The 23,356-nt window shown below is 41.4% G+C and overlaps 1 protein-coding gene across 1 annotated transcript in view; it reads left to right on the forward strand.

Moving 5' to 3' along the window:
- Positions 1 to 23,356, forward strand: part of LOC122551779 (contactin-associated protein-like 5) — an 879,926-nt gene that overhangs the window by 361,922 nt on the left and 494,648 nt on the right. The window contains exon 8 of the mRNA XM_043694242.1: positions 8,002 to 8,263. Within this exon, the coding sequence (XP_043550177.1) occupies positions 8,002 to 8,263 (262 nt within the window). The remainder of the gene's footprint in view (positions 1 to 8,001; positions 8,264 to 23,356) is intronic.

The raw sequence follows: 23,356 nt of genomic DNA on the forward strand, positions 1-23,356 counted from the left end.
GGGCAGATGCATGGCAGATGCAGTTTAATGTGGATAAAAGTATGGTTGTCCACTTTGGTGGCAAGAACAGGAAGGCAGATTACCACCTAAGTGGAATCAATTTAGGTAAAGGGGCAGTACAGAGAGATCTGGGGGTTCTTGTGCACCACTCAATGAAGGTAAGCATGCAGGTACAGCAGGTAGTGAAGAAGGCTAATAGCATGCTGGCCTTCATAACAAGAGGGATTGAGTATAGAAGCAAAGAGGTCCTTCTGCAGCTGTACAGGGCCCTGGTGAGACCACACCTGGAGTACTGTGTGCAGTTCTGGTCTCCAAATTTGAGGAGAGACATTCTGGCTATTGAGGGAATGCAGCGTAGTTTCACGAGGTCAATTCCTGGAATGGCGGGATTACCTTACACTGAAAGACTGGAGCGACTGGGCTTGTGTACCCTTGAGTTTAGAAGACTGAGAGGGGATCTGATTGAGGCATATAAGATTATTAAAGGATTGGACACCCTGGCAGCAGGAAACATGTTTCCGCTGATGGGGTGAATGCCGCACCAGAGGACACAGCTTAAAAATACGGGGTAGACTATTTAGGACAGAGCTCAGGAGAAACTTCTTCACCCAGAGAGTGGTGGCTGTGTGGAATGCTCTGCCCCAGAGGGCAGTGGAGGCCCACTCTCTGGATTCATTTCAGAAAGAGTTGGATAGAGCTCTCAAAGATAGTGGAATCAACGGTTATGGAGATAAGGCAGGAACAGGATACTGATTAGGAATGATCAGCCATGATTATATTGAATGGCTGTGCAGGCTCGAAGGGGAGGGCAGTGGAGGCCCACTCTCTGGATTCATTTCAGAAAGAGTTGGATAGAGCTCTCAAAGATAGTGGAATCAACGGTTATGGAGATAAGGCAGGAACAGGATACTGATTAGGAATGATCAGCCATGATTATATTGAATGGCTGTGCAGGCTCGAAGGGCTGAATGGCCTACTCCTGGACCTATTGTCTATTGTCTATTGTCTATTGTCTATTTCCTCTGGGTCTGGCAGTTTATCAATTTTTCAAAAATGGTAACAATGCTCAGTGGAGGAGGCCTTTGGAGTAACATGAGAGATCTTAGAAAATTTCCATTGATTTTGTCCCCAATCACCAGAAATATTGATTTGATCACCTAAACTGTGTCCATTCTCTTCAAGAACTCTATGGCACTTCTATGGCCCTTATCGGCAATACTTTATTTTAATGTTGCTCAATTGCTTTTTACTATAGGGAAAATCTTTATTTCTATTCTGTTTTTATTTCCTTCCTCTTTATAGCATTATGTATTGAAACACCACTTTTTGTTTGGATTTTTTTTATACCTCAAAGAAATCTCCCCTCTAAGGAAAACAACTCCAGTCTAATACTCACTGTAAGTTTCCTTTCAGTGCATGGACTTATAAGGTTCATCCGCAGCATGTTTTCAGAAATCGGCCTTCAATGTGTCGGCATGCCAATTTGGAGGAACTTCTGAGTGGCTGCATGGACGTGCGGCTTAGAGGGAAGTTTGCTCCCACTCTGCCCCTCCAGTCAACATTTTCATCATGGCTGGAAGACTCCAGCCCAGGGAACATCCTGCTGAATCTCCTCTGCACCCTCTATGGTGCAATCAGTACATGTGTCAGTGGAGATCTTAGTGATTGTTAATGCTCAAATAGTAGTCTATTGCATTTTATCTCTTCATCTCATTACTCTCTTGCTGCTGTCCCAGTTAGGCCCATTGTCAGATGTTCAGAGGGTCCACTTTAAGAATTGTTTTGTCATCCTTATTCCCTCTCATAAAGCAGAGTGATGCCAAGAGCGTGAGTTCAAATCCTGCACTGGCTGAGGTCACCATGAAGGCCTTCAAGTTAAACCACCAGCAGTTATCTCTTTTCTCTGTAATGAGAGAGAGGCCCTGAATTTCTGTATGACTATGATGATTATACTTTGAATCCCTCTCGCCTAACTGTGTCTGGTAAATGTAGCCATTGGAAAAATTGAGAATTAGAACCACAACTATTCTAAATTCCCACTTTTCCAGTAATAGTTTAATGTTAAACTGCTCATCTTTGTTTAAAATATGAATAATTTCTACATGTCATGAACTAGTACAATAAAATGAACTGCCCTAGAAGGTAAATATAGGTAAAATAATAAATTTCAAAATACAAAATGGATAAAGACATCACCAAGAACAATGTTATAGCACTCAGATGAAGAAGGGTTTCTTGTCTCTGAGAGTTGTGAGTCCATGGAACTCCTTGCCACAGAGAGCCTTGATGGCTGAATCTGTGTATAGCTAAGGCTGAGGTAGATAGATTCTTGATCAATTGGGAAATCAAAGTTATGGGGAAAGATGCAAGAAAATAGATCTGATGAATGTCAGATCAGCCATGAGGATATTCAATGATGGAGCAGGATCAAGAGCTGAATGCGATGTTTCGGGCCAGAGACTCTCATCAGGACTTTCCTGATGATTCCTGATGAAGGGCTCTGGCCCAAAACGTCGATTCTCCTGCTCCTCGGATACTGCCTGATCTGCTGTGCTTTTCCAGCAACACACTGTTGACTCTGATCTCCAATATCTGCAGTCCTCACTTTCCCCTCAAGGACTGAATTTGTGTTCCTATTTCTTATAGCCTTACAGAGTTACATGGATCACAGGGCGAAAGGCAATTGAGAGTGGGACTAGTTGGTTTATGAGGCATCTGTCCATCTCAAGTACCCAGAGTGGGTGTCATGTTTGGATAGAACACTGCCCAGTGTGGTTGTAGCAACAGGTTTATGAGTTTTGACATTGATAGTAGAGTGGTAGCCTGGTGTGTTTCTCATTCACTGGGCTTCTTGTTTCCACCATCTGGCCATTATCGCCACCAGGAAAGAACTGACTCCTTCACCGCTGCTGACTCTTCCTGTGATTCTACAAATAATTTAGTTTAATATTCAATATTAACATTCAATATTAATAAAAGCTGTAGAAAAATCTGTTAACAATGGATCACTGCCAGGGAACAAGTATGTTGTGCAAGCTCCGTTCTGGTGTTCAATGCAGGATACAGGTTTGTAAAATCATGTGGGGCATAGTTCGGGTCAATAGCAAAGGTCTTTTCTCGAGGGTGGTGGAGTTCAAAACTAGAGGGCATATTTTTCAGGTGAAAGGTGAAAGATTTAAAAGGGAACTGAGGGGAGATACTTTCGCATAAAAGGGTGATTCGTATGTGGAATAAACTGCCAGAGGAAGTCGAAGATGCAGGTACAGTTACATTTAAGTCATTTGGATAGGTGCATGAACAGGAAAGTAATAGAGGGATATGGGCCAAATGCAGGTAAACAACACTAGTTTAGTTTGGGAAACCTGGTTGGCATGGGTGAGTTGAACCAAAAGGTCTGATTCTGAGCTCTGTGACTCAATATTGTTTGTATAATAGATCTTACTCTCGCAAGGCAGTGGAGGATCAACTCCCTCTCAAAAACCCTTCAATTATCACCTATTCTCCTTTCCCTCACAGGTCATTGGTATTTAGGAATCTGGGATTATATGTTGATGGTGTTCTGTTCTCAGAGATTGGGAAGGACATATTGAAGTGTAGATTCTAGGAAGCTTTATTCTGCATCTAGCTTTTCCTGTCTTGGCTCAGTAGGAGCTAAATGGAAACATATTTCAACTGCTAACCCTGATGTTGCTCACCTGCCTGAGTATAAAAAATTGCCAAACCAAAATAAAACTGTCCTGTGCACTTGAGACATCAAATTAATCTACCATTTCATCTTCTAATTTTCTCCGATTGCCAATTTCCATGGAAATCCTGCACCATTATTAATCAAAGACATTTAAATAGAGCATTAAGTTGGCATTTTCTTAAATAGAGTAAGCACTCTGACTTTGCTATTAATTCCAAAGAACAACATCACAGAAGTAATAAGAAGTTAGATTTACAATTCCCAGGGTAATTAATCACTGGGACACTGTGACAGGCAACTCCATAAATATGTGTGAGCTGACAATGTTATAGACTTCTTCAACATGGCACTCCAAGACTGACTGTTCTTTTAAATTCTACATCAGGTATCAACTATATTTAAAATATTTAGAAATAAAATTCTCGGTTCCGAAAGGCTTTCTTAATAACGTGAAACAAAGTGAATGGTGTTAAAGGGATTGTCAAATTACCTTTTAAAAATTAATCATGTATTTTTAATTCACCTATTAGATTCATGAATTTTATATTGGATGTATTATCCCAGATGTCCTCACTGGCCCAATAACCTTCACCTGAAGTGCTGATGCTTTCTTCCATTCTTGGGATGTGGACATTTTTGGAAAGGCCATCTGTTGTCCATCCTTAGTTGCAATTAAGAAGGTGGGGTTTTGCTATGTTCTTTGAATCTCTGCAGTCTCTCTACCACACTGCTGTTACGTGGAGTTTCTAACCAGATGCAATGAAGGAACATTGAAATGCATCTTAGGGAAGACATTTGATTTGATTTATTGTTGTACCTAAGTTTAATGTAACTTTTGTTTGACATGCAGTACAGGCAGATCATAACATACAGGACGTACAGATCATAGGGTTTTAGGTAGAGTGAGGCACACAAGGTTATAGTGGCGTAGGAGGTGCACAAAAGCAAAATCAACATTAAATTTGAAATTAGAGAGGTCTATTCAGCAAGGAAGAAGCTGTTCTTGAACCTGTTGGTGCATGTGTTCAAGCTTCTGTATCTTCTGCTTGATGGAAGAGGTTGGAACAGAGTATTACTGGGATGGCAGGGGTCTTTGAGGATGTTATCAGCCTTTCCATGGGAACAAGACATGTAGATGGGGTCCATGGATGGAAGGTTGGCTTGCATGATTGTCTAGGCTGTGTCTGTAGTTTCTTACAGTCATGGGCAGAACAGTTGCCATACCATGATATGATGCACCCAAATAGAATGCTTTCTATGGTGTATCTGTAAAAGTTGGTGAAGGCCGTTATGGATTTGCTGAATTTTCTGAGGAAGAAGAGACGTTGTTGTGCCTTCTTGACCATTGCATCTACATGGGAAGACTAAGTCAGATTATTAGTTATTCTCACTCCTTGGAACTTGACACTCTCGACCATCTCCATCTCAGCCCCATTGATGTTGAAAGGGGCGTGTCCTCCTCCTTTCTTCCTGAAGTCAATGATCAGTTCTTTAGTTTTGCTGACATTGAGGAAGAGATTGTTATCTTCGCGTTAAGACACCGAGTATTCTATCTCCTTTCTTATTCTGACTCATCATGGTTTGATATCTGGCCTACAATGGGGGTGTCTTCAGCAAACTTGCAGATGGTCTTTGGATGAAATTTGGCCTCGCAGTTGTGGGTGTACAGAGAGTACAGTAGGGGGCTGAGTATGCGTCGTTGCGGGGCACCAATGATGAGGATTATCGTGGAGGAGGTGCTATTGTCTGTCTTCATCGACTGCAGTCTATGGGTCAGGAAGCTGAGGATCTAGTTGTAGAAGGCAGAGCCGAGACCTATTAATTAGTTTGGAAATCTGTTTGATTGGGATTATAGTGTTGCAGGTTGAACTGTAGTCAATAAGTAGAAACCTGACATAGGTATCCTTATTATCCAGATGTTCCAGGGATGACTGTAGAGGTAGGGAGATAGTGTCTGCCATGGATGTGTTACACCTGCATGCAAATTGCGAGGTGTTGTGGCAGTCTGGGAGGCTAGACTTGAGCTGAAAAATGTGTTGCTGGAAAAGCGCAGCAGGTCAGGCAGCATCAAAGGAGCAGGAAAATTGACATTTCGGGCATAAGCCCTTCTGAAGAAGGCTTATGCCCGAAACGTCGATTCTCCTGCTCCTTTGATGCTGCCTGACCTGCTGCGCTTTTCCAGCAACACATTTTCCAGCTCTGATCTCCAGCATCTGCAGTCCTCACTTTCTCCTTAGGCTAGACTTGATGTGAGCTATGACTAACCTCTTGAAGACACATGAAGAGAAACTTGGACGTGATGGCATTTTCGTGCATTTGTTTCCTTTGGCTTTCTAAATGGTCAATGCTGGTTGATCTGGGAGATATTGGCTTAGGTTTTGACAGACTGATAGAACCTCCAAGGCTTATCCAAATGATGCTAATGGCCATTGCAGATCTAGAAGCCACACTCTAATATCCAACAGATCCTGCTTTTACTGGTTTACTGGTAGATGGTTCCTAAATCCTATTATTATCAACAGGTTGTAAGTTTAATTGAAAGCTCTTTAAAGAGTCTACTGTTTTTAATGCGGATCAGTGAATAAAAATATTAGTTTATGTCAGGGATTAAGTATTTTAGGGGATTTAAATGTGTTAAATGGGCATTTATGAATGAGAGTATAATAGTTACAGGTTCCAGCAATGTTTAAGACCTATTTTAGCTTCTTAGAACTGTGAAATTAAAGGACAGATATTTGGGCATTAGGAAATACCAAACATTACTTGTATCAATGAAAGATGTTAATGGAGCTTTGTATGTGCTATCAAATGCATAGAAGACTACTACAACAAATATGCAGTCTGATTTCTGACACAATGCTGCACAATTTCTTGAGTACTTAAAGTTAGATATTCTCAATTAATTTTGTGTGATCATTACTAGAATTATGGAGATGGTGAAATAGTGTTAATAAATTAGGAAAAGTAATCCAGAGAGTCAAGCTAGATCTCCAGGGACCCTTATGTAAATTCCACATGGCAAATGGTAAAATGTATTTTTAGTTCATGAAAAGTCTGGAATTGAAAGCTAGCCTCAGAAATGAAACAATCAGTGATTACAGTAGCAATCGAATCTGTTTTATTAAAAGCCCTTTAAGATAGGAAATCCACCGCCCTTACCTGGTATGACCACATGTGACTCCAGAGCCCCCAGCAATGAGATTGATTCCTAAGTACTCTCTGAAATAGCCTGACAAGATATTCCTTTCAAAGGCATTTAGGAGTAAGCAACAAAATCTGACATCTCCAGTCATATCCACATCCCATGAAAGAATAAATATTTGATGTGTTATTTGCAGTGCTATTCCACACTTATTTTCTAAACAGTACTTTTAAAATACATGTTCAGTTTTCGGTTGGGTAGATTCAGTTGAATCTAGCCTGCATCAATACTGGATAATTAATTAAGTGTGTTCTTTGGTAAGTTATATAAGGTTATGTCTGTAATGGAAGGACATTTCCCATTTCTGCAACAATCATGATTTGATAATGTGTGTGTGATGTACAATTTTGTTCGCAATTTGGGGCACATATCAGAGATAAATTTTAATCCGGGTATGACTTTTTTGTGGACGAGATGAGTGAAAGGCCCAACATATTTTGAGTACTGGGAAACATATCCATACTCCCAGTATGCTGCCAAATGGCTCAACTGTCCAGGTACAAAAGGACTAGCAGAGGTTGGAAGTTAAAAGAATGGTCCTTGTGACAAGTACTTAAACAGTTGAGTTGAAAGGTCACAAGTACATAATGGTAATCTTAATTAACAACTTTAAATAAAGCTTCATTTTATATGGAGTAAAACACCACTTTGAACAGCCCAGAAAAAAATGGAGGCAAGCAACAATGTTGTCGCTATGCAGCAATATGGCATATTTAGGCTACTACATATTGGGCTAGATAGTTCACTTGACTGTATAGTCAGTCTGCAATGCAAAGTGACACCAATAGTATGGGTTAAATTCCTGCACTAGCTGAGGTTAACATGAAGGACTCTCCTTCTCATCCTCTCCCCTTGCCTGAGGTGTGGTGACTGCTGGTAAAATCACCACCAGTTGCCTCTCTCATGAGTGAGTAGGAATTTGGCTACTTTGCCATATTGTTTCTAGTAGAGCTATTCCACATCAATCTCATTGAACTTACTTAATAAAAAAACACTTGTCATTTTCATTTAGCCTTGCCTTGCAAGAAATCTATTTACTCAATAAGCTTTTGATCCTAAATATATGTTCAACCATTACTATATGTTTATTTTTCTCTTCATATTTCTTTAGGGCAATGTAACTTTTTCATGTTCAGAGCCACATATCATTCCAGTCACATTCATGAGTTCCAGCAGTTACTTGTTGCTGCCTGGCCCACCTCAACTGGATGGACTGTCTATCAGTTTCCAATTCCGCACTTGGAACAAGGATGGTCTCTTGCTGCACAGTGAACTTCGTGAAGCATCTGGAACTCTACAGATTCATCTAAGTGATGGAAAGCTGAAAATAGCCATTCTGAAACTGTCAAGGACCCAAACTGACATTGCTACAGGTAATTGCAACAGTTGATTACTTCATGTTCGGTGAGAGGAGAAATATTGAAACCGAAAGTCAGACAAATCTCCAAGGCTTCAGGAAAGCATTTTAGCAGACAATTTATTTTTCTTCCGAGGTGTTGTGAAAATGTCAGTGGGTTTTACATTAATGCTTCAGTACTTTGCAGAAAATGAGTTTTGTGAAGGTTTGAGAGCTACTTATCAGGGAACCCTACAGCTTCAATGCCTGGAATTTGGGGCGTTAATTTGGGAGATCTAGACTGTCAATCATGAACACAACTTGCATCATCTGCACAGAAAGCTAAGTATCAGATAAGCTTGTATTTTCTACCTCAACCATATATGCTGGGGTCCCAAAGGAATGCTGGTTCTGAGCAAAACTAACATTCAGCCATCTGGTATCAGGTCTATCTACGCCAAAAATATGCTCATATGGGAAATACCATGAGCTGTAGAGAAGTAAAACATGTATTTATGTATCACCTTTCTGATCTTCAGGGCACCTCATAGTTAATAAAGATAGATGGTTTTTTTTAAGTTCAAAAATATATTCATAAAAATTATTCATAAAAAAACTTTGTACTTACATATAGTCACAAATGCAGTACAAATCTGTAACGTAACATATCAAGGAAATAAACAAATATTAGGGTTTGACTCTATTCAAACAAATCAAAGACTTCACTTACACATAAAGACTATATTTACATGCACGTGAAGAACTTGGGAAATAAGGCAGGGCAGGTGACTGAGGTGTCAGTGGGGGAGCACTTTGGGGCCAGCGACCATAATTCTATTCAGTTTAAAATAGTGATGGAAAAGGATAGACCAGATCTAAAAGTTGAAGCTCTAAATTGGAGAAAGGCCAATTTTGACAGTATTAGGCAAGAACTTTCAAAAGCTGACTGGAGGAAGATGTTTGGAGGTAAAGGGATGGTTGGAAAATGAGAAGCCTTCAGAAATAAGATAACAAGAATCCAGAGAAAGTATATTCCTGTCAGGGTGAAAGGAAAGGCTGGTAGGATAGGAAAAGCTGGATGACTAAAGAAATTGAGGGTTTGGTTAAGAAAAAGAAGGTAGCATATGTCAGGTATAGACAGGATAGATCGAGTGAATCCTTAGAAGAGTATAAAGGAAGTAGGAGTATACTTAAGAGTGGAGCCACAGAAAATGGGGGAGATACTAAATGAATATTTTACATCAGCATTTACTGTGGAAAAGGATATGGAAGATATAGACTGTAGGGAAATAGATGGTGACTCTTGCAAAATGTCCAGATTACAGAGGAGGAAGTGCTGGATGTCGTGAAATGGTTAAAGGTGGATAAATAGACAAAGTCTTTTCCCTGGGGTGGAGGAGTCCAGAACTAGAGGGCCTAGGTTTAGGGTGAGAGGGGAAAGATATAAAAGAGAGCTAAGGGGCAACTTTTTCACGCAGAGGGTGGCATGTGTATGGAATGAGCTGCCAGAGGAAGTGGTGGAGGCTGGTAGAATTGCAACATTTAAGAGGCATTTGGATGGGTATATGAATAGGAAGGGTTTGGAGGGATATGGGCTGGGTGCTGGCAGGTGGGACTAGATTGGGTTGGGATATCTGGTGGGCATGGACGGGTTGGACCGAAGGGTCTGTTTCCATGATGTACATCTCCATGACTCTATGACTTTAAGTAATGGGGGAGTCGGATAACTGAGGAGATACTCTTCTGCAGGAAGACCACAGATGGTGGTCATTCCTCACTGCCCCTTGGTGGCAGTTGGACCAAGCTTTAGCATTTCCCTCAGTACATAGTCCTGGACCCTGGAATGTGCCAGTCTACAACACTCAGTCAAGGTCAACTCCTTATCGTGGAAGATCAACAAGTTTCAGATAGATAGAAATATTGTCACTTTGTGGTAACATAGGGGTGGTATGGTGGCTCAAGGGTTGGCAGTGCTGCCTCAGCGCCAGGGACCTGGCTTCAATTCCAGCCTTGGGCGACTGTCTGTTTGGAGCTTGCACATTCTTCCCATGTCTGCATGGGTTTCCGCCAGGTCCACACGGAGGAATTTTCTCACACGGTCCAAAGATATGTAGGTTAGATGCAATAGTTAGGGGAACTGATTGGGATACTCTTCAAAGGGGCGGTGTTGACTTCTTGGGCCAAAGAGCCTGTTTCCATACTGTAGGAATTCTAATTCTAACATAGCAGCCAACCTGCACACAGCAATGTCCCCTAAACAGCACACGGATGCTGCCTTTTAAGTAATGCTTACTAAAGAACAGTATTGGTCAGGTCACTGGGGAGAATTTTCCCTACTGTTCTTTGAAAGAGTACCATAAGATATTTACATTTGTCTGAAAGAGAGTATAGGTCTCTGTTTACCATCTCCCTTGATGGATGACACCTGCAGTGGAGCGGCAAACACTCAATACTGTTTCAGACAGTTAACCTGGATTATTTGTTCAAATTACTGAATTGGAACATGTCCCTACCATCTTTTGATTCAGGCAAAAGAACTGCTATTTAGTCACAAATGAGACCTATATTCCTGTTCTAGAGAGCCACATGTGAGCTTACCATATTTTACAGTGAACTGTACGTGATTCTTTCACACAAATGATAATGCAAAATTACAGCTTTTGTTACAGTTTAAAGTGCAAGTGTAGAAAAGTACGATTTCCCTCCCTAATGGCTTTGTCAGCCTACCTTTGTGAACTGTCGCAGGTCAAGAACATAGCTCAGTTCCACAGCTACTCTTTTCCAGGGCAACTAGGGATGGGCAATAAATGCTGGCCCAGCCTGCGACACCCACACCAATGAGTAATAATTTTAAAGAAAAGTTATGAACACATTGAACACTTTTTGTTCTGAGGTTTTCCTTTAGATTTTGATTTAACCTGATGATGTTGTCTTTTTACTAGGATTGAACAAAACTACAACTCCACAATTTGTGTTCAAAACGATCACAATCTAAATTCCAAGCAAGTAATCTGAATCAGTTCTTGATTTTCACGAAAAGAGACACACATTCCTGAAGATTTTTTTGGGTATTCGTCAGGATAAAAGCAAGAATGCCAAATTTGAAACAGTCGCTACAATTTGTAGCATCGAAGAAAAGGGTGCTGATTGGTTAGTTTTGTTTGGCTGAGGCATGGCAATGGAAAAATCAGTGCAGAAATAGATAGATTCTTGACAAGAAAGGTGGGGGTGGTGAAAGATTACCATGTGTGGCTGGGAATATGAAATATAGAGGAGCCTCGCTCATCTAGCATTCCATTAACCAAATCTCAGATTATGCGAACAAGATCGAAGTGTCCCAATGCTTGGCTCACTATGTTATGCGACATTCAATTATCTTGCATTCAATTAACCGAACGAAATATTCCCTGCCTGTGTCCTTCGGATAATCGATGTTTCTCTATAATCAGACCAGTCAGGGCATAATAAAATAGGAGTGAATGCTTGAAGTGGGGAGTGGCCAGTTCTTGTTCTTAAATCGTACGTTTATATGTTCCCTGTATTTTTCCTTTGATTGAGTTTTACTGAAGGCTACATTTGTTTTTGTACAGTAAACATTCACTACATTTACCTCCTCTCATCATGCTCATCCATGACATGTTTCAGTGTAGGTTCAGTAACTAGATTTGTCATTGAGGATGCTGGCGGTGATAGCGGTGTCATGTGAACAGATTCAAATGTTGTCAGTAACATTTCCACAATTAAATTGCCTAGTTGCTTAACCTATTCAAAAAAGAAACTAACTTGCATTATGTAGTAACTTATCATGAACTCACAAATGATTCACACCCCATTAATTCACACCCCAAGAACTCACAAATGATTCACACCCCATTAATTTTGAAATTTAGTTGATGTTGTGACAGCAATTAATTTCCTCACAGCAAGGTCCCACCAACAGGAGGGCCATATCACCAGTACTTCATCGGAGGCTCACTGATGATGTTACCTCATGTTGTGATGAAACATCTGAAAACAAACCTTCCAGCTCAACGAGCAAACTTACACCCAGGCATGGAAGAATTTGATCAGCCACAATCATATTGAATGGCAGTGCAGGCCTGATGGGCTGAATGGCCTACTACTGTTCCTATGTTTCCAGTTTATTGGATCAGGTCACCATATTTTCACAGACAAACTGTCAGTTCAGTTGTTGCATAGAATAATCTTTCACAGATGTTTGCAAGTTCACTGCAAGTAAGCATTGTGGCTGAAATTCAATTATATGCACTCTTTGTCTTCTAAAATAAAGTTAATAGACTCTATTTCCTCCATTCAGTGATATGGGTAGGGGACATTGCCTGTCAACTATCCTTCAACTCATCTCCCAAACCAAAATAGCTGTTATTTTGCATAGTTTACCCTTCTGTGAATAACCTTCAGTTTCTAACTGCAGGATGGACAAGATAGCCATAAAGAATTATATTTAGAGATATTAAAACAGATTTGGAGGACAGCTTGGAAGTAAATTGAGTTTCAGATTGAAATAACTTCCATCCACTGTTATTGACAGAGATGGACATGTGTTTTTTGATCTCTAAGACAATATCTCCAAGGGCTCAACAGAATCAGGCACTGCTCCTTTGATTGTGGGATAGCTCGTGTGGTATTGCTTTCCTCAAATAAGGCAAGACATCTCAGTGAGGTCAGGAGAAGCAGAAGAAAATGCTTTGAGAGACAGTTCCTGCTGACTGAAGGAGGCAGGAAGGGAGGAAGTTAACAGGACTAAAGTCTCCCTTCGAGAACATGGGAAGGGCACTGGAGTAAGCAGCCAAGATCAATGTTGGAAAAGCATAAGTCCAGAATGCTTATGATGAGAGTAGGTTCAAGCTCGGAAGGTTAATCTCAAAGCCCTGAGACTCAATTGGGGAAAGCTCAAGAATAAATGAGGTCGTGCTGTGATTTGGGGGTTATGTTGTGGAGGTGTTTTTGAAGATGGAGACATGTACTATGGTGCCGGGAGGGTCTTACTTCCTTGAGAAATTGGTAGTGAGCTGCCTTCTTGAACTTTTGCAGTCTATTTGGTTTGGGAATACCCACAATGCTGTTGGGGTAGAAACTGACGAAGCAATATGAAAGAAACAATGGTACATTTCCAACTCAGGATGGTGTGAAACTTGGTGGAGGACTTGCAGGTGGTGGTGTCCCCATACATCTACTGCCTTTCTCCTTCCAGATGGGAGATTTTATGGGTTTTGAAGTGTTGTCTAAGGAACCTTGGTGAGTTGTTACAGTAGATCTGGCAGACAGAGCACAATGCTGCATGTCAGTGGTCCAGGAAGTGAATGTTAAAGTTGTTGGATGGGTTAAGAATCAAGCCGGCCTATTATCCTGAATGATATTCCTGTGTGTTGTTGGAGCTGTACTCATCTAGCTAGCTGGGGAGGGTTCTCTACTGATTTGAGGAGAAAGTGAGGTCTGCAGATGCTGGAGATCAGAGATGGAAATGTGTTGCTGGAAAAGCGCAGCAGGTCAGGCAGCATCTAGGGAACAGGAGAATCGACGTTTCGGGCATTAGCCCTTCTTCAGAAGGGCTAATGCCCGAAACGTCGATTCTCCTGTTCCCTAGATGCTGCCTGACCTGCTGCGCTTTTCCAGCAACACATTTCCATCCCTACTGATTTGAGTCTTATAGATGCTGGACAGGCTTTGAGGTGTCAATAGGTGAGTTCCTTACCTCAGAATTATCTGACTGTGATTCACTTTTGTAGCCATATTATTTTGTATGTCTGGTTCAGTTTACTTTCCAACTGCAACTCTCAGGATAATTGGGGATTCAGATGTTAATGTTGCTGAATACCAAGGGTTGAATTCTCTCTTGTTGTGGATGGTCATTTCATCCAACTAATGCAGTGTAAATGTTAATTGCCATTTAGCAACCCAACCCAGAATAATGTCCAGATCCTGTTGAATATGGACATGGACGATTTAAGTATCAAAAGAGTTATGAATAGTACTGAACATTGTGCAATCATCAGAGGGCATCTCCACTCTGACCTTACTGCAGGAAGATGATCTTTGAAGCAGCTTAATATATTTGTATCTAAGACCCGAGAAAATTCCTGATGCCCTGAGGCTGTGACCAATGGCCTCTAACAACCATGCCCATCTTTTAGAATATAGAACATAGGATAGTACAGCACAGAAAGGGGCCCTTCAGCCCACAATGTTGTGCCAAAATCCCTTCTGCCTGCGCTTGGTCCTATCCCTCCATTCTTTGCATATTCATGTACTTATCTAAAAGTCACTTATCTACCATATCTGCCTCCACCATCACCATGGCAGTGCATTCCAGACTCCTACCACATTCTGTGTTGAAAAGGTGCCCCCTCACATCTCCTTTGAACACCCCTCTCCCCTCACCTGAAATGCATGCCTTCTAGTATTAGGTATTTCAACACTCGGGAAAAGATTCTGGCCGTCAGCCCTATCTATGCATCTCATAAAATCTCCCCTCAGCATTTGCCACTCCAAAGAAAACAATCTGAGATTTTCTAGCCTCTCCTTATAGTTCGTATCCTCTAATTGAGACAACAATCTGGTAAACCTCTTCTGCACCCCTTTGGCACGGTGACTCAGTGGTTAGCACTGCTGCCTCACAGCAGCCGGGTCCCTGGTTCGATTCCAGCCTTGGGCAACTCTCTGTGTGGAGCTCGCACATTCTCCCCACATCTGTGTGAGTTTGCTCCGGGTGCTCCAGTTTCCTCTCACAGTCCAAAGATGTGCTGGTTAAGTGAATTGGCCATGCTAAATTGCCCATAGTGTTAGGTGCATTAATCAGAGGGAAGTGGCTCTGGGTGGGTTACTCTTCGGAGGGTCGGTGTGGACTGGTTGGGCCAAAGGGCCTGTTTCCACACTGTAGGGAATCTAATCTAAAGCTTTCACATCCTTCCTGTAATGTGGCGACCAGAACTGAACGCAATACCAATTTGCGGTCTAACCAATATCTTATAAAGCTACAAAATGATGTTTTGACTCTTGTAGACAATTCCCCTGACCAATAATGGCAAGCATGCCATATGCCTTCATTACCACCCTATCTATTTGCATGGACACTTTCAGTGAGCTATGGACGTGAATCCCATGATCCTTCTATATATCAATGCTGCTCAGAGTCCTACCAGTAACTGTATACTTTTCCTTAACATTTGATGATCCAAAGTGCAGTACCTCACATTTACCTTGATTAAAGTCCATCTGCCATGTCTTCACCCATATCTGCAACTGATCTATATCCCACTGTATCCTTTGACAATCTTCTACACTGTCCACAGTTCCACTGATCATTATAGCGTCTGCAAAATTACTAACCCACCCATCTACATTTTCATCCAAGTCATTTATAGATATCACAAACAGCAGGGGTCCCCGTACAAAACGCTGCAGAACACCAATAGTCACAGACCTCCAGCCTGAAAGGCACTCTTTCACCACTACCCTCTGTCTTCTATGGCAAGCCAATTCAGAATCCACGTGGCCAAGTCATCATGTATCCCATGCATCTTCATCTTCTAGATGAGCCTACCATGAGGGACTTTGTCAAAAGCCTTACTAAAATCTATGTAAACAATATCCACTGCTCTACCCTCATCGATAACCATCATCACCTCCTCGAAAAATTCACTGAAGTTGCTAAGACATGACCTACCCTGCACAAAGCCATGCTGACTGTCCCTAATTCGAGTTGAAAAGTGTGGCACTGGAAAAGCACAGCAGGTCAGGCAGCATCTGAGGAGCAGGAGAATCAATGTTTTGAGTATAAGCCCTTCAGTGGCTTCTGCTAATTAGGCCCATGCTTTTCCAAATGCATGTAAATTCTATTCCCTAAGAGTTCTTTCCAATAGCTTCTCAACCACCAATGTGAGACTCACCGATCTACAGTTTCCTGGATTATACCTATTACTCTTCTTGAACAGAGGAATAATATTAGCGACTCACCAGTCCTGCAAGACCTCTCTAATGGCTAGTGAGGATACAAGAGATCTTGGTCAAGGCCACAGAAATCTCCTCTCTTGCCTCTCTCAATAACCTGGGGTAGATACCATTGGACCCTTAATGCTCTCCACACATCTTTCTTGATCTCAAAATGCCCTGGCATATTAGCATGCTACACATTAACCTCACTATCCTCCATATCCTTCTGCTGAGTGAATTCCGATGCAAAGTACTCATTTAAGGTTTTGTCCATATCCTCTTACTCCAAGCACAAGTTCCCTCCTTCATCCTTGACTGGTCCTACCTTCTCCCGAGTTATCCCCCTATTTTTAACGTATGTATAGAATGCCCTGGGATTTTTTTTAACCCTATTAGCCAAGGTCATTTCATGGACCCTTCTTACTCTCCTAATTCCCTTCTTGAATTCTTTCCTGGTTTCTTTATATTCCTTATGGACCCTGTCTGATTTTAGCTTCCTAAACTGTACATGTGCTATTTTGCCTTTTGACTAAATTCGCAACCTCCCTCATTATTCAAAGATGCCTTGTCATCCTTGTCCTCCCTCCTTATTGGAACATGGTGGTCCTGAACTTTAATCAGTCGGTCTAACCAATTCTCACATGCCAAATTTGAAATTGCCCAATAACAGCTTCTCCCAATTGACACTCCCTAGTTCCTGCCTAATACTAACATAATTTGTGCTCCCCCAATTTATTACCCCACCATAATATCTTGACTTATTCTAATACATGACTATTTTAAAACTTAAGAAATTGTAATCACAGTTTCCAAAATGCTCTCCCACCGAAAAGTCAATCATCTGGCCTGGCTCATTAGCCAATACAAGATCCAGTATGGCCCCTCCTGTAGTTGAATGATCCACATACTGCTTCAAGAAACCCTCTTCATTGCACTTAACTACTTCTGCTCCATCAAAGCCTCATGCTGTAAAGGAGTTCTAGTTAATATTCAGGAAATTAAAGTTACCCATTATGACAATCCTACTGTTATTGCATGTTTCTATAATCCGCCCTACATATTTGCTCCTCAATGTCTCGGTGGCTGTTGAGGGGAGATATTGCATAATGCAATCAGAGTGAATGCATCCATCTTATTTTTGCACTGTATCTATATTGCATCAGTGGATGAGCCCTTCAGTGTACATATGACATTCTCCCTGATTAATAATGCAATCCCTCCACCTCTTTTATCTTTTTCTATCTTGTGAAAAACAACAAAACTCTGGAATGCTGAGCAGTCAGTTCTGTCCCTCTCTCAACCAAGTCTCTGGAATGGCCACAACATTTTGATTCCATGCACTGATCCAGGCTCGAAGCTCATCTGCCTTGTCTACAATACTCCCTGCATTGAAATAAACATACTTCAGCCCATTAGCACCATTGTGTTCATGAACCTTTCTCTTCCCGTCCTTCCTTTCTGACTTACTGGTCCTAACATCTGCCTTCCCCTCAATCCCTCTGCTTGCTGACCTGCTGCTTTGGCTCCCAGTCCCCTCCCACACTAGTTTAAATCCTTCTGGGTAGCACTAGTAAACCTTCCTAAGAGGATATTGGTTCCCTTCCAGTTTAGGTGCAACTTAACCCTCTTATACAGGTTACTCCTGCCCCAGAAGATGTCCCAATGACCTAAGAACCTGAAACTGTGTCCCCTGCACTAGTTCCTTGGCCATGTGCTAAATATGACTATTTGTTATAGATTACATGTTATGTTCAGAGATCAAAGGCATGGAGAACTATCAGCTGCTGCCATGAAGTCATTGCTACAGATTTGGTCTCCCATCGCATTGAGTTCCAAACATTGGTGAGACATTTGCAGGGAGAGAAGAACAAGTCCTTTTAGTAAAAGAGAGACATTGACTTTGGTGGAGAGATAGGTGGGAGATCTGGAAGGTTCGGGTGTGGAATTGGTTCCTGATGATCTCCCATTTTGCACTTCATGAGATTTATTTAGGGATTGCAATAAACAGTTGTCAGTCAAGCACAGAAAGAAATCAAAAGGGAATGTGGAAAAATGCCAGAACACATCAGTAATAAATGTCTCTTCTTTGGGGTTGTTTTAGTGATCTTCAGAGCCACCACAGTGGCTCAGTGGTTAAAACTGCTGCCTCACAGCACCAGGAACCCGGGTTCAATTCCTGCCTCGGGCAACTGTCTGTGTGGAGTTTGCACATTCTCCCCGTGTCTGCGTGGGTTTCCTCCACAGTCCAAAGATGTGCAGGTTAGGTGAATTGGCCATGCTAAATTGCCCATAGTGTTAGGTGCATTAGTCGGGGTGAATGTAGGGGAATGGGTCTAGGTGGGTTGCTATGTGGAGGGTCGGTGTGGACTTGTTGGGCTGAAGGGCCTATTTCCACACTGTAGAGAATCTAATCTAATCAATTCTATAGTTTTTTGTGAGTAACCTGGTGTAGATAATTAAATTTCCTATCGTATCCTACTTTAAAAAATGATGGATTCTGACTACACACTGAATCTGATGCTGTGATAACAGATCACTAACCTGTCATGCTTATAAATGATGGAGATAGCGCAATGCTCAGGATTTCTGCTATGGTTTGCCCTTTTATATCAGAAAATTGGTGATGGCAGTGTGCACTTTTCCTTGTTGGTGCAACAGAAAAGAAACAAAGCAATTACCCTTACCCTAACCTGAAACATGAGACTAGTCTAAGGCATTAATTTTGATGCTACCTTTGATCACACAAAGCAGATGATAAAATCCCCTCCATATAACAGTGTGTCAGCTTTATTCAGCATGTTTCATATCGACCTCTCCCTATTCTGAACTTTCTGTTATTTACATAAATGCTTCTCAAAATTGCATCTCTGATACTGATCACAGAGTATAGTGGATTTCTTTACAAAAAAACTCATTTTTAACGTATGAGCATTGTTGATAAGGCAGAAATTTATTACCCATTCCAAATTGGTCTGGAAATTAATGGTAAGCCATCTTTTGAAACCATCAGCACCAGTTTCACACAAAGAGATGATCTTAACAAGCCATTTCAGAGGCCTGTTAAGAGCAATAAAAATTGCTGTGGCCCTAGAGCCACATACTGCATTGTGTGATGATACTGTGGCATATTTTGTCCTATTGTTTGAAGAGACATTTTAAGGCATAGGTATAGAGCAATTCCATAAAGTAAACAGCTTGTGAGGTCCTGTTTTTTTTAAAGAAGGAACAATAGAAGCAGCCAGAATGGGTGGGGCAAGCTCCCACAGACTCAGGATTTTTAGTTTTAGTTTTTCTGTAGCAGCTGCTCAGGTCTTGAAGCTAGATGTGAAAGCTGTTTTCTCCTCTCTGATTACAACCAAAAGCTGAGAGTTCATTTCCTGCTGTTAGAATTGCATGTGAGACAATCTGTTTTACTGGATTTGCCTTTTGCCAATGGTATTATTATGGCGTGTTACTATATTGGAACCATTACTGTTCAGTCATGAAATAATCTATTATTCAGTTCAGTTTTCCAATAAAGTTGTTATTCTAATTGCTTTTTTTGTTGAATTTTAGCTCTCATGTATGAATATAGTGTGTTTTGCTTCAAATCTGGTAGCTTGACCAATCAAATTGCATCTGGAAAGCAATGCCTGGCACTCTCCTTTAAAATAAGAAGATATTAGGGTCTAGGCTATCTCCTTAATATGTTTTGAAGGGGTTTGGTCTGGGTCTGTAACAATAGATTGTGACTAACAACAGCCTCTACCCAATAAAGTCATTCGTGAACCAGTTGGGAGTTGTAACCACAATCCAGCAGCTCCACAGAATAGAATAAAGGTGGATTTCCAACTGAGAAATGTAAAACTAGATCTTCTTACCAGTGACTGGTAACTTTGTCAACAGTTTATCAGGTAGTTGAAAACTTGCAGGGGACAATGCCAATGGACATTGGCATATTCTCAGCAAGTTACCCCACCTGAATATTCATTGTGATGGAACATTCCCCTTGCAAGCCAGTGCAACTTTGGAGCCAGATTATCAGTCACTCATATTGTTCTAAGGGATTCCAGACTAGATCTATTTGCTTTACCTCCTCACCAAAGCAATTAGCCTTAGAGGATCCTTCTTTGATGTTTCTCCAGCTTTCTCCAGCCTGCAGCAGACAGTGAAATTAGCCTCAGCAGCTGGTTTTGTCTGTTCATTTGTAAAGGTTATTTTGGCACAGTCTGGATGAAACTAGCGTAAGTACACAAAAGAGGACAAATTTTCAGTGTTTGTGCTTGGTTCAAATTTCCGCCATCCTTTTCACTAGTTTTTCAAAAACATTGCCAAGGCAGCTAACAATGCCAATTGGCCACATTCCCCAGCTTGGGGAAATCAGCATTGACAGTTTCCACAACTGCTCTATCGACTGAAGCTACAAAACAAAATGGAGAACTTCCTGTGGATGTGTGGCAAATAAGCTGTGAGAAAACTTTTAAACCACTGTGTTGGTAGAAAGCCAGGCATCTACATCTCCACAGCAATACAGAGCGTTTATATCAAAGTAGCAACTTACTTCAAAAATCCATTCTCCTAAGGTTTCAGTTACTCTATGTACATATAATCATGAGATTTGTAAAATAATTAAACTGAGAAAGGATGGGATTGAAATGTCAGACATATTTTATCAGAAAAAAAAAGAATGCTGCTAAGAAGGGAAACGTTTAAAATCATAGAATTTTACAGCATGGAAGTGGACCATTATGGCCAACCCATCCATGCTGACCAGATATCCCAAAGTAATCTAGTCCCATTTTCCAGCATTTGGCCCATATTGCTCGAAATCCTTCCTATTCATATTCCCATCCAGATGACTTTTAAATGTTGCAATTGTACCAGCCTCCACCAATCCCTCTGACAGCTCATTTCATATACCCTCTGCATGATGTTACCCCATAGATCCCTTTAAAATCTTTCCCTCTCACTTTCTAGCTTTGGTCTTCCCCATTTTGGAAAAAGTAATTCGTCTACTCACCCTATCCACCCCCCTCATGATTTTATAAACCTCTATAACGTCACCCTCCAGCCTCCTACGCTCCAGGGCAAATAGCCACAGTCTATTCAGCCTCTCCCTATTGCTCAAACCCTCCAACCCTGGCAACATCCTTGTAAATCTTTTCTGAATCCTTTCAAGTTTCACAACATCCTTCCTATAGAATGGAAACCAGAATTGAATGCAGTATTCCAGAAGTGGCCTCACTAATGTCCTGTACAGCTTCAGTTTTGCCTCAGCTTTCTGTTTTGCACACATCAGGACAGTTTATCATGGAGTCCCTACAGTGCAGAGAGAGGCTATTTGGCCCAAGTGTCTGAAGAGCATCCCACCCAGATCCACCCCATCCCCATAATCTTGCATTTCTGATGGCTAATCCATCCAGCCTGAACATGCCTAGAATGTACAGGGCATTATAACATGACCAATCCACCTAACCTGCACATCTTTGAAGTCTGGGAGGAAACTGGAGCATCTGGAGGAAATCCATGCAGACGTGGCAAGAATGTGCACACTCCACACAGACAGTCACCTGAGGGTGGAATTGAACTTGGTGCTGTGAGGCAGCAGTGCTAACCACTGAGCCACCATGTCGTCCACTATGTAAATACATTTGAGCAAATACATAGGGGATAAATGAACTTTATAAAATGGATGCATTTTGTCTCTGCATCAGCACTTGCATCCAAAGTAGAAACGCTATCTAGTTAATTATCGCTGGATATCTGAAAGTTCCATCACATGACCTCTGCCTTCATGCTCCTACCATTAAGGTTTCTTTTGTGGTGCCCTGTCTTCCCAAACCAATTTGAAACAACTTCCTAATTACTTAATTGAGTGGCAGACTTTTAAAATTCTGGATCCATAACTTTTAATGTTAATAATTTTTCAAAGTGAATCAAGAAAAGAATTCCACACAATATTTGTTTTTAAAGGCCTCATCTCTTTTTTCCCAACCTGGTTTGATCAATCGAACAATCAAACAATCAGTCCCCGATTGATTTTAGCAATTTCCTAGGGAGTAATTTTCAATTTATAGACACTACAGTATATCCTGGAGAATTGTCAGCCCTATTTAAAGCACTGTCCATGTATCGAAGAACCCAGATTACATAAAAATGGAAAATAGAAACAGATTTAAGGCATTTGGCCTTTCAAGGCTGCTCCTCCAATCAACATAATCATCCTGATCATCCAACTCAGCATCCTGTTCCCACTTTCTCTTCAAGCCATAGAATCATGAAAATGTTACAACACAAAAGGGAGCCATTCAGCCCATCTTGTCCATGCTGACTCAAAGATACCCAAATGCCCTTTCTAATCCCATCTTCCTGCACACAGCCCATAGTTCTGCAGTTTACAGTTCTTACAGTGCTGATCCAGGTGCTTTTTAAAAGAGTTTAGGGTTTCTACCTCCAACACCAACTCAGGCAGTGAATACCACCCACCCACCACCCTCTGCATAAAAATGTTTCTCCTCCAAAGCCCTCTAATCCTTCTGCCACCTAGTTTTAATTTCTGATCCCTGGTTTTTGAACTCTCTATCAGGGATAACAGATTCTTCCTGTCTACTCTACCTTTACCCCTGACAATTTTGTACACCTCCAGCACACCGCCCCTCAGCCTCCTCTGTTCCAAGGAAAACAACCCCAACCTCTCCAATCCCTCCTCGTAGCCACAATTCTCCAGCCCTGGCAACATTCTCATAAATCTTCTCTGGACCATCCCCAGGACAGTCATATCCTTCCTGTAATGTGATCATCAAAACTGCACACAATACTCCAGGTGTGGCCTCATAGAGTCAAAGAGTCATAGAAATGTACAGCACAGAAACAGACCCTTTGGTCCAACTTACCCATGCTGACCAGACATCCTAAATTAATCAAGTCCCACTTGCCAGCACATGGTTCATATCTCTCTGAACTGTTCCTATTCATATACCCAACCAGCTGCCTTTTAAATGCTGTAATTGTACCAGCCTCCCTCACTTCCTTTGGCAGTTCATTCCAAACATGCACCACCCTCTGCATTAAAAAGTTGCCCCTTAGAACCCTTTTATATCTTTCCCCTCTCACCCTAAACCTATGCCCTCCAGTTCTGGACTCCCCCACCCCAGGGAAGAGACTTTGTCTATTTATCCTATCTATGCCTCTTATGATT

Source organism: Chiloscyllium plagiosum, chromosome 7 (genome assembly GCF_004010195.1).
Source record: "Chiloscyllium plagiosum isolate BGI_BamShark_2017 chromosome 7, ASM401019v2, whole genome shotgun sequence".
Classification (NCBI taxonomy): Eukaryota; Metazoa; Chordata; class Chondrichthyes; order Orectolobiformes; family Hemiscylliidae; genus Chiloscyllium; species Chiloscyllium plagiosum.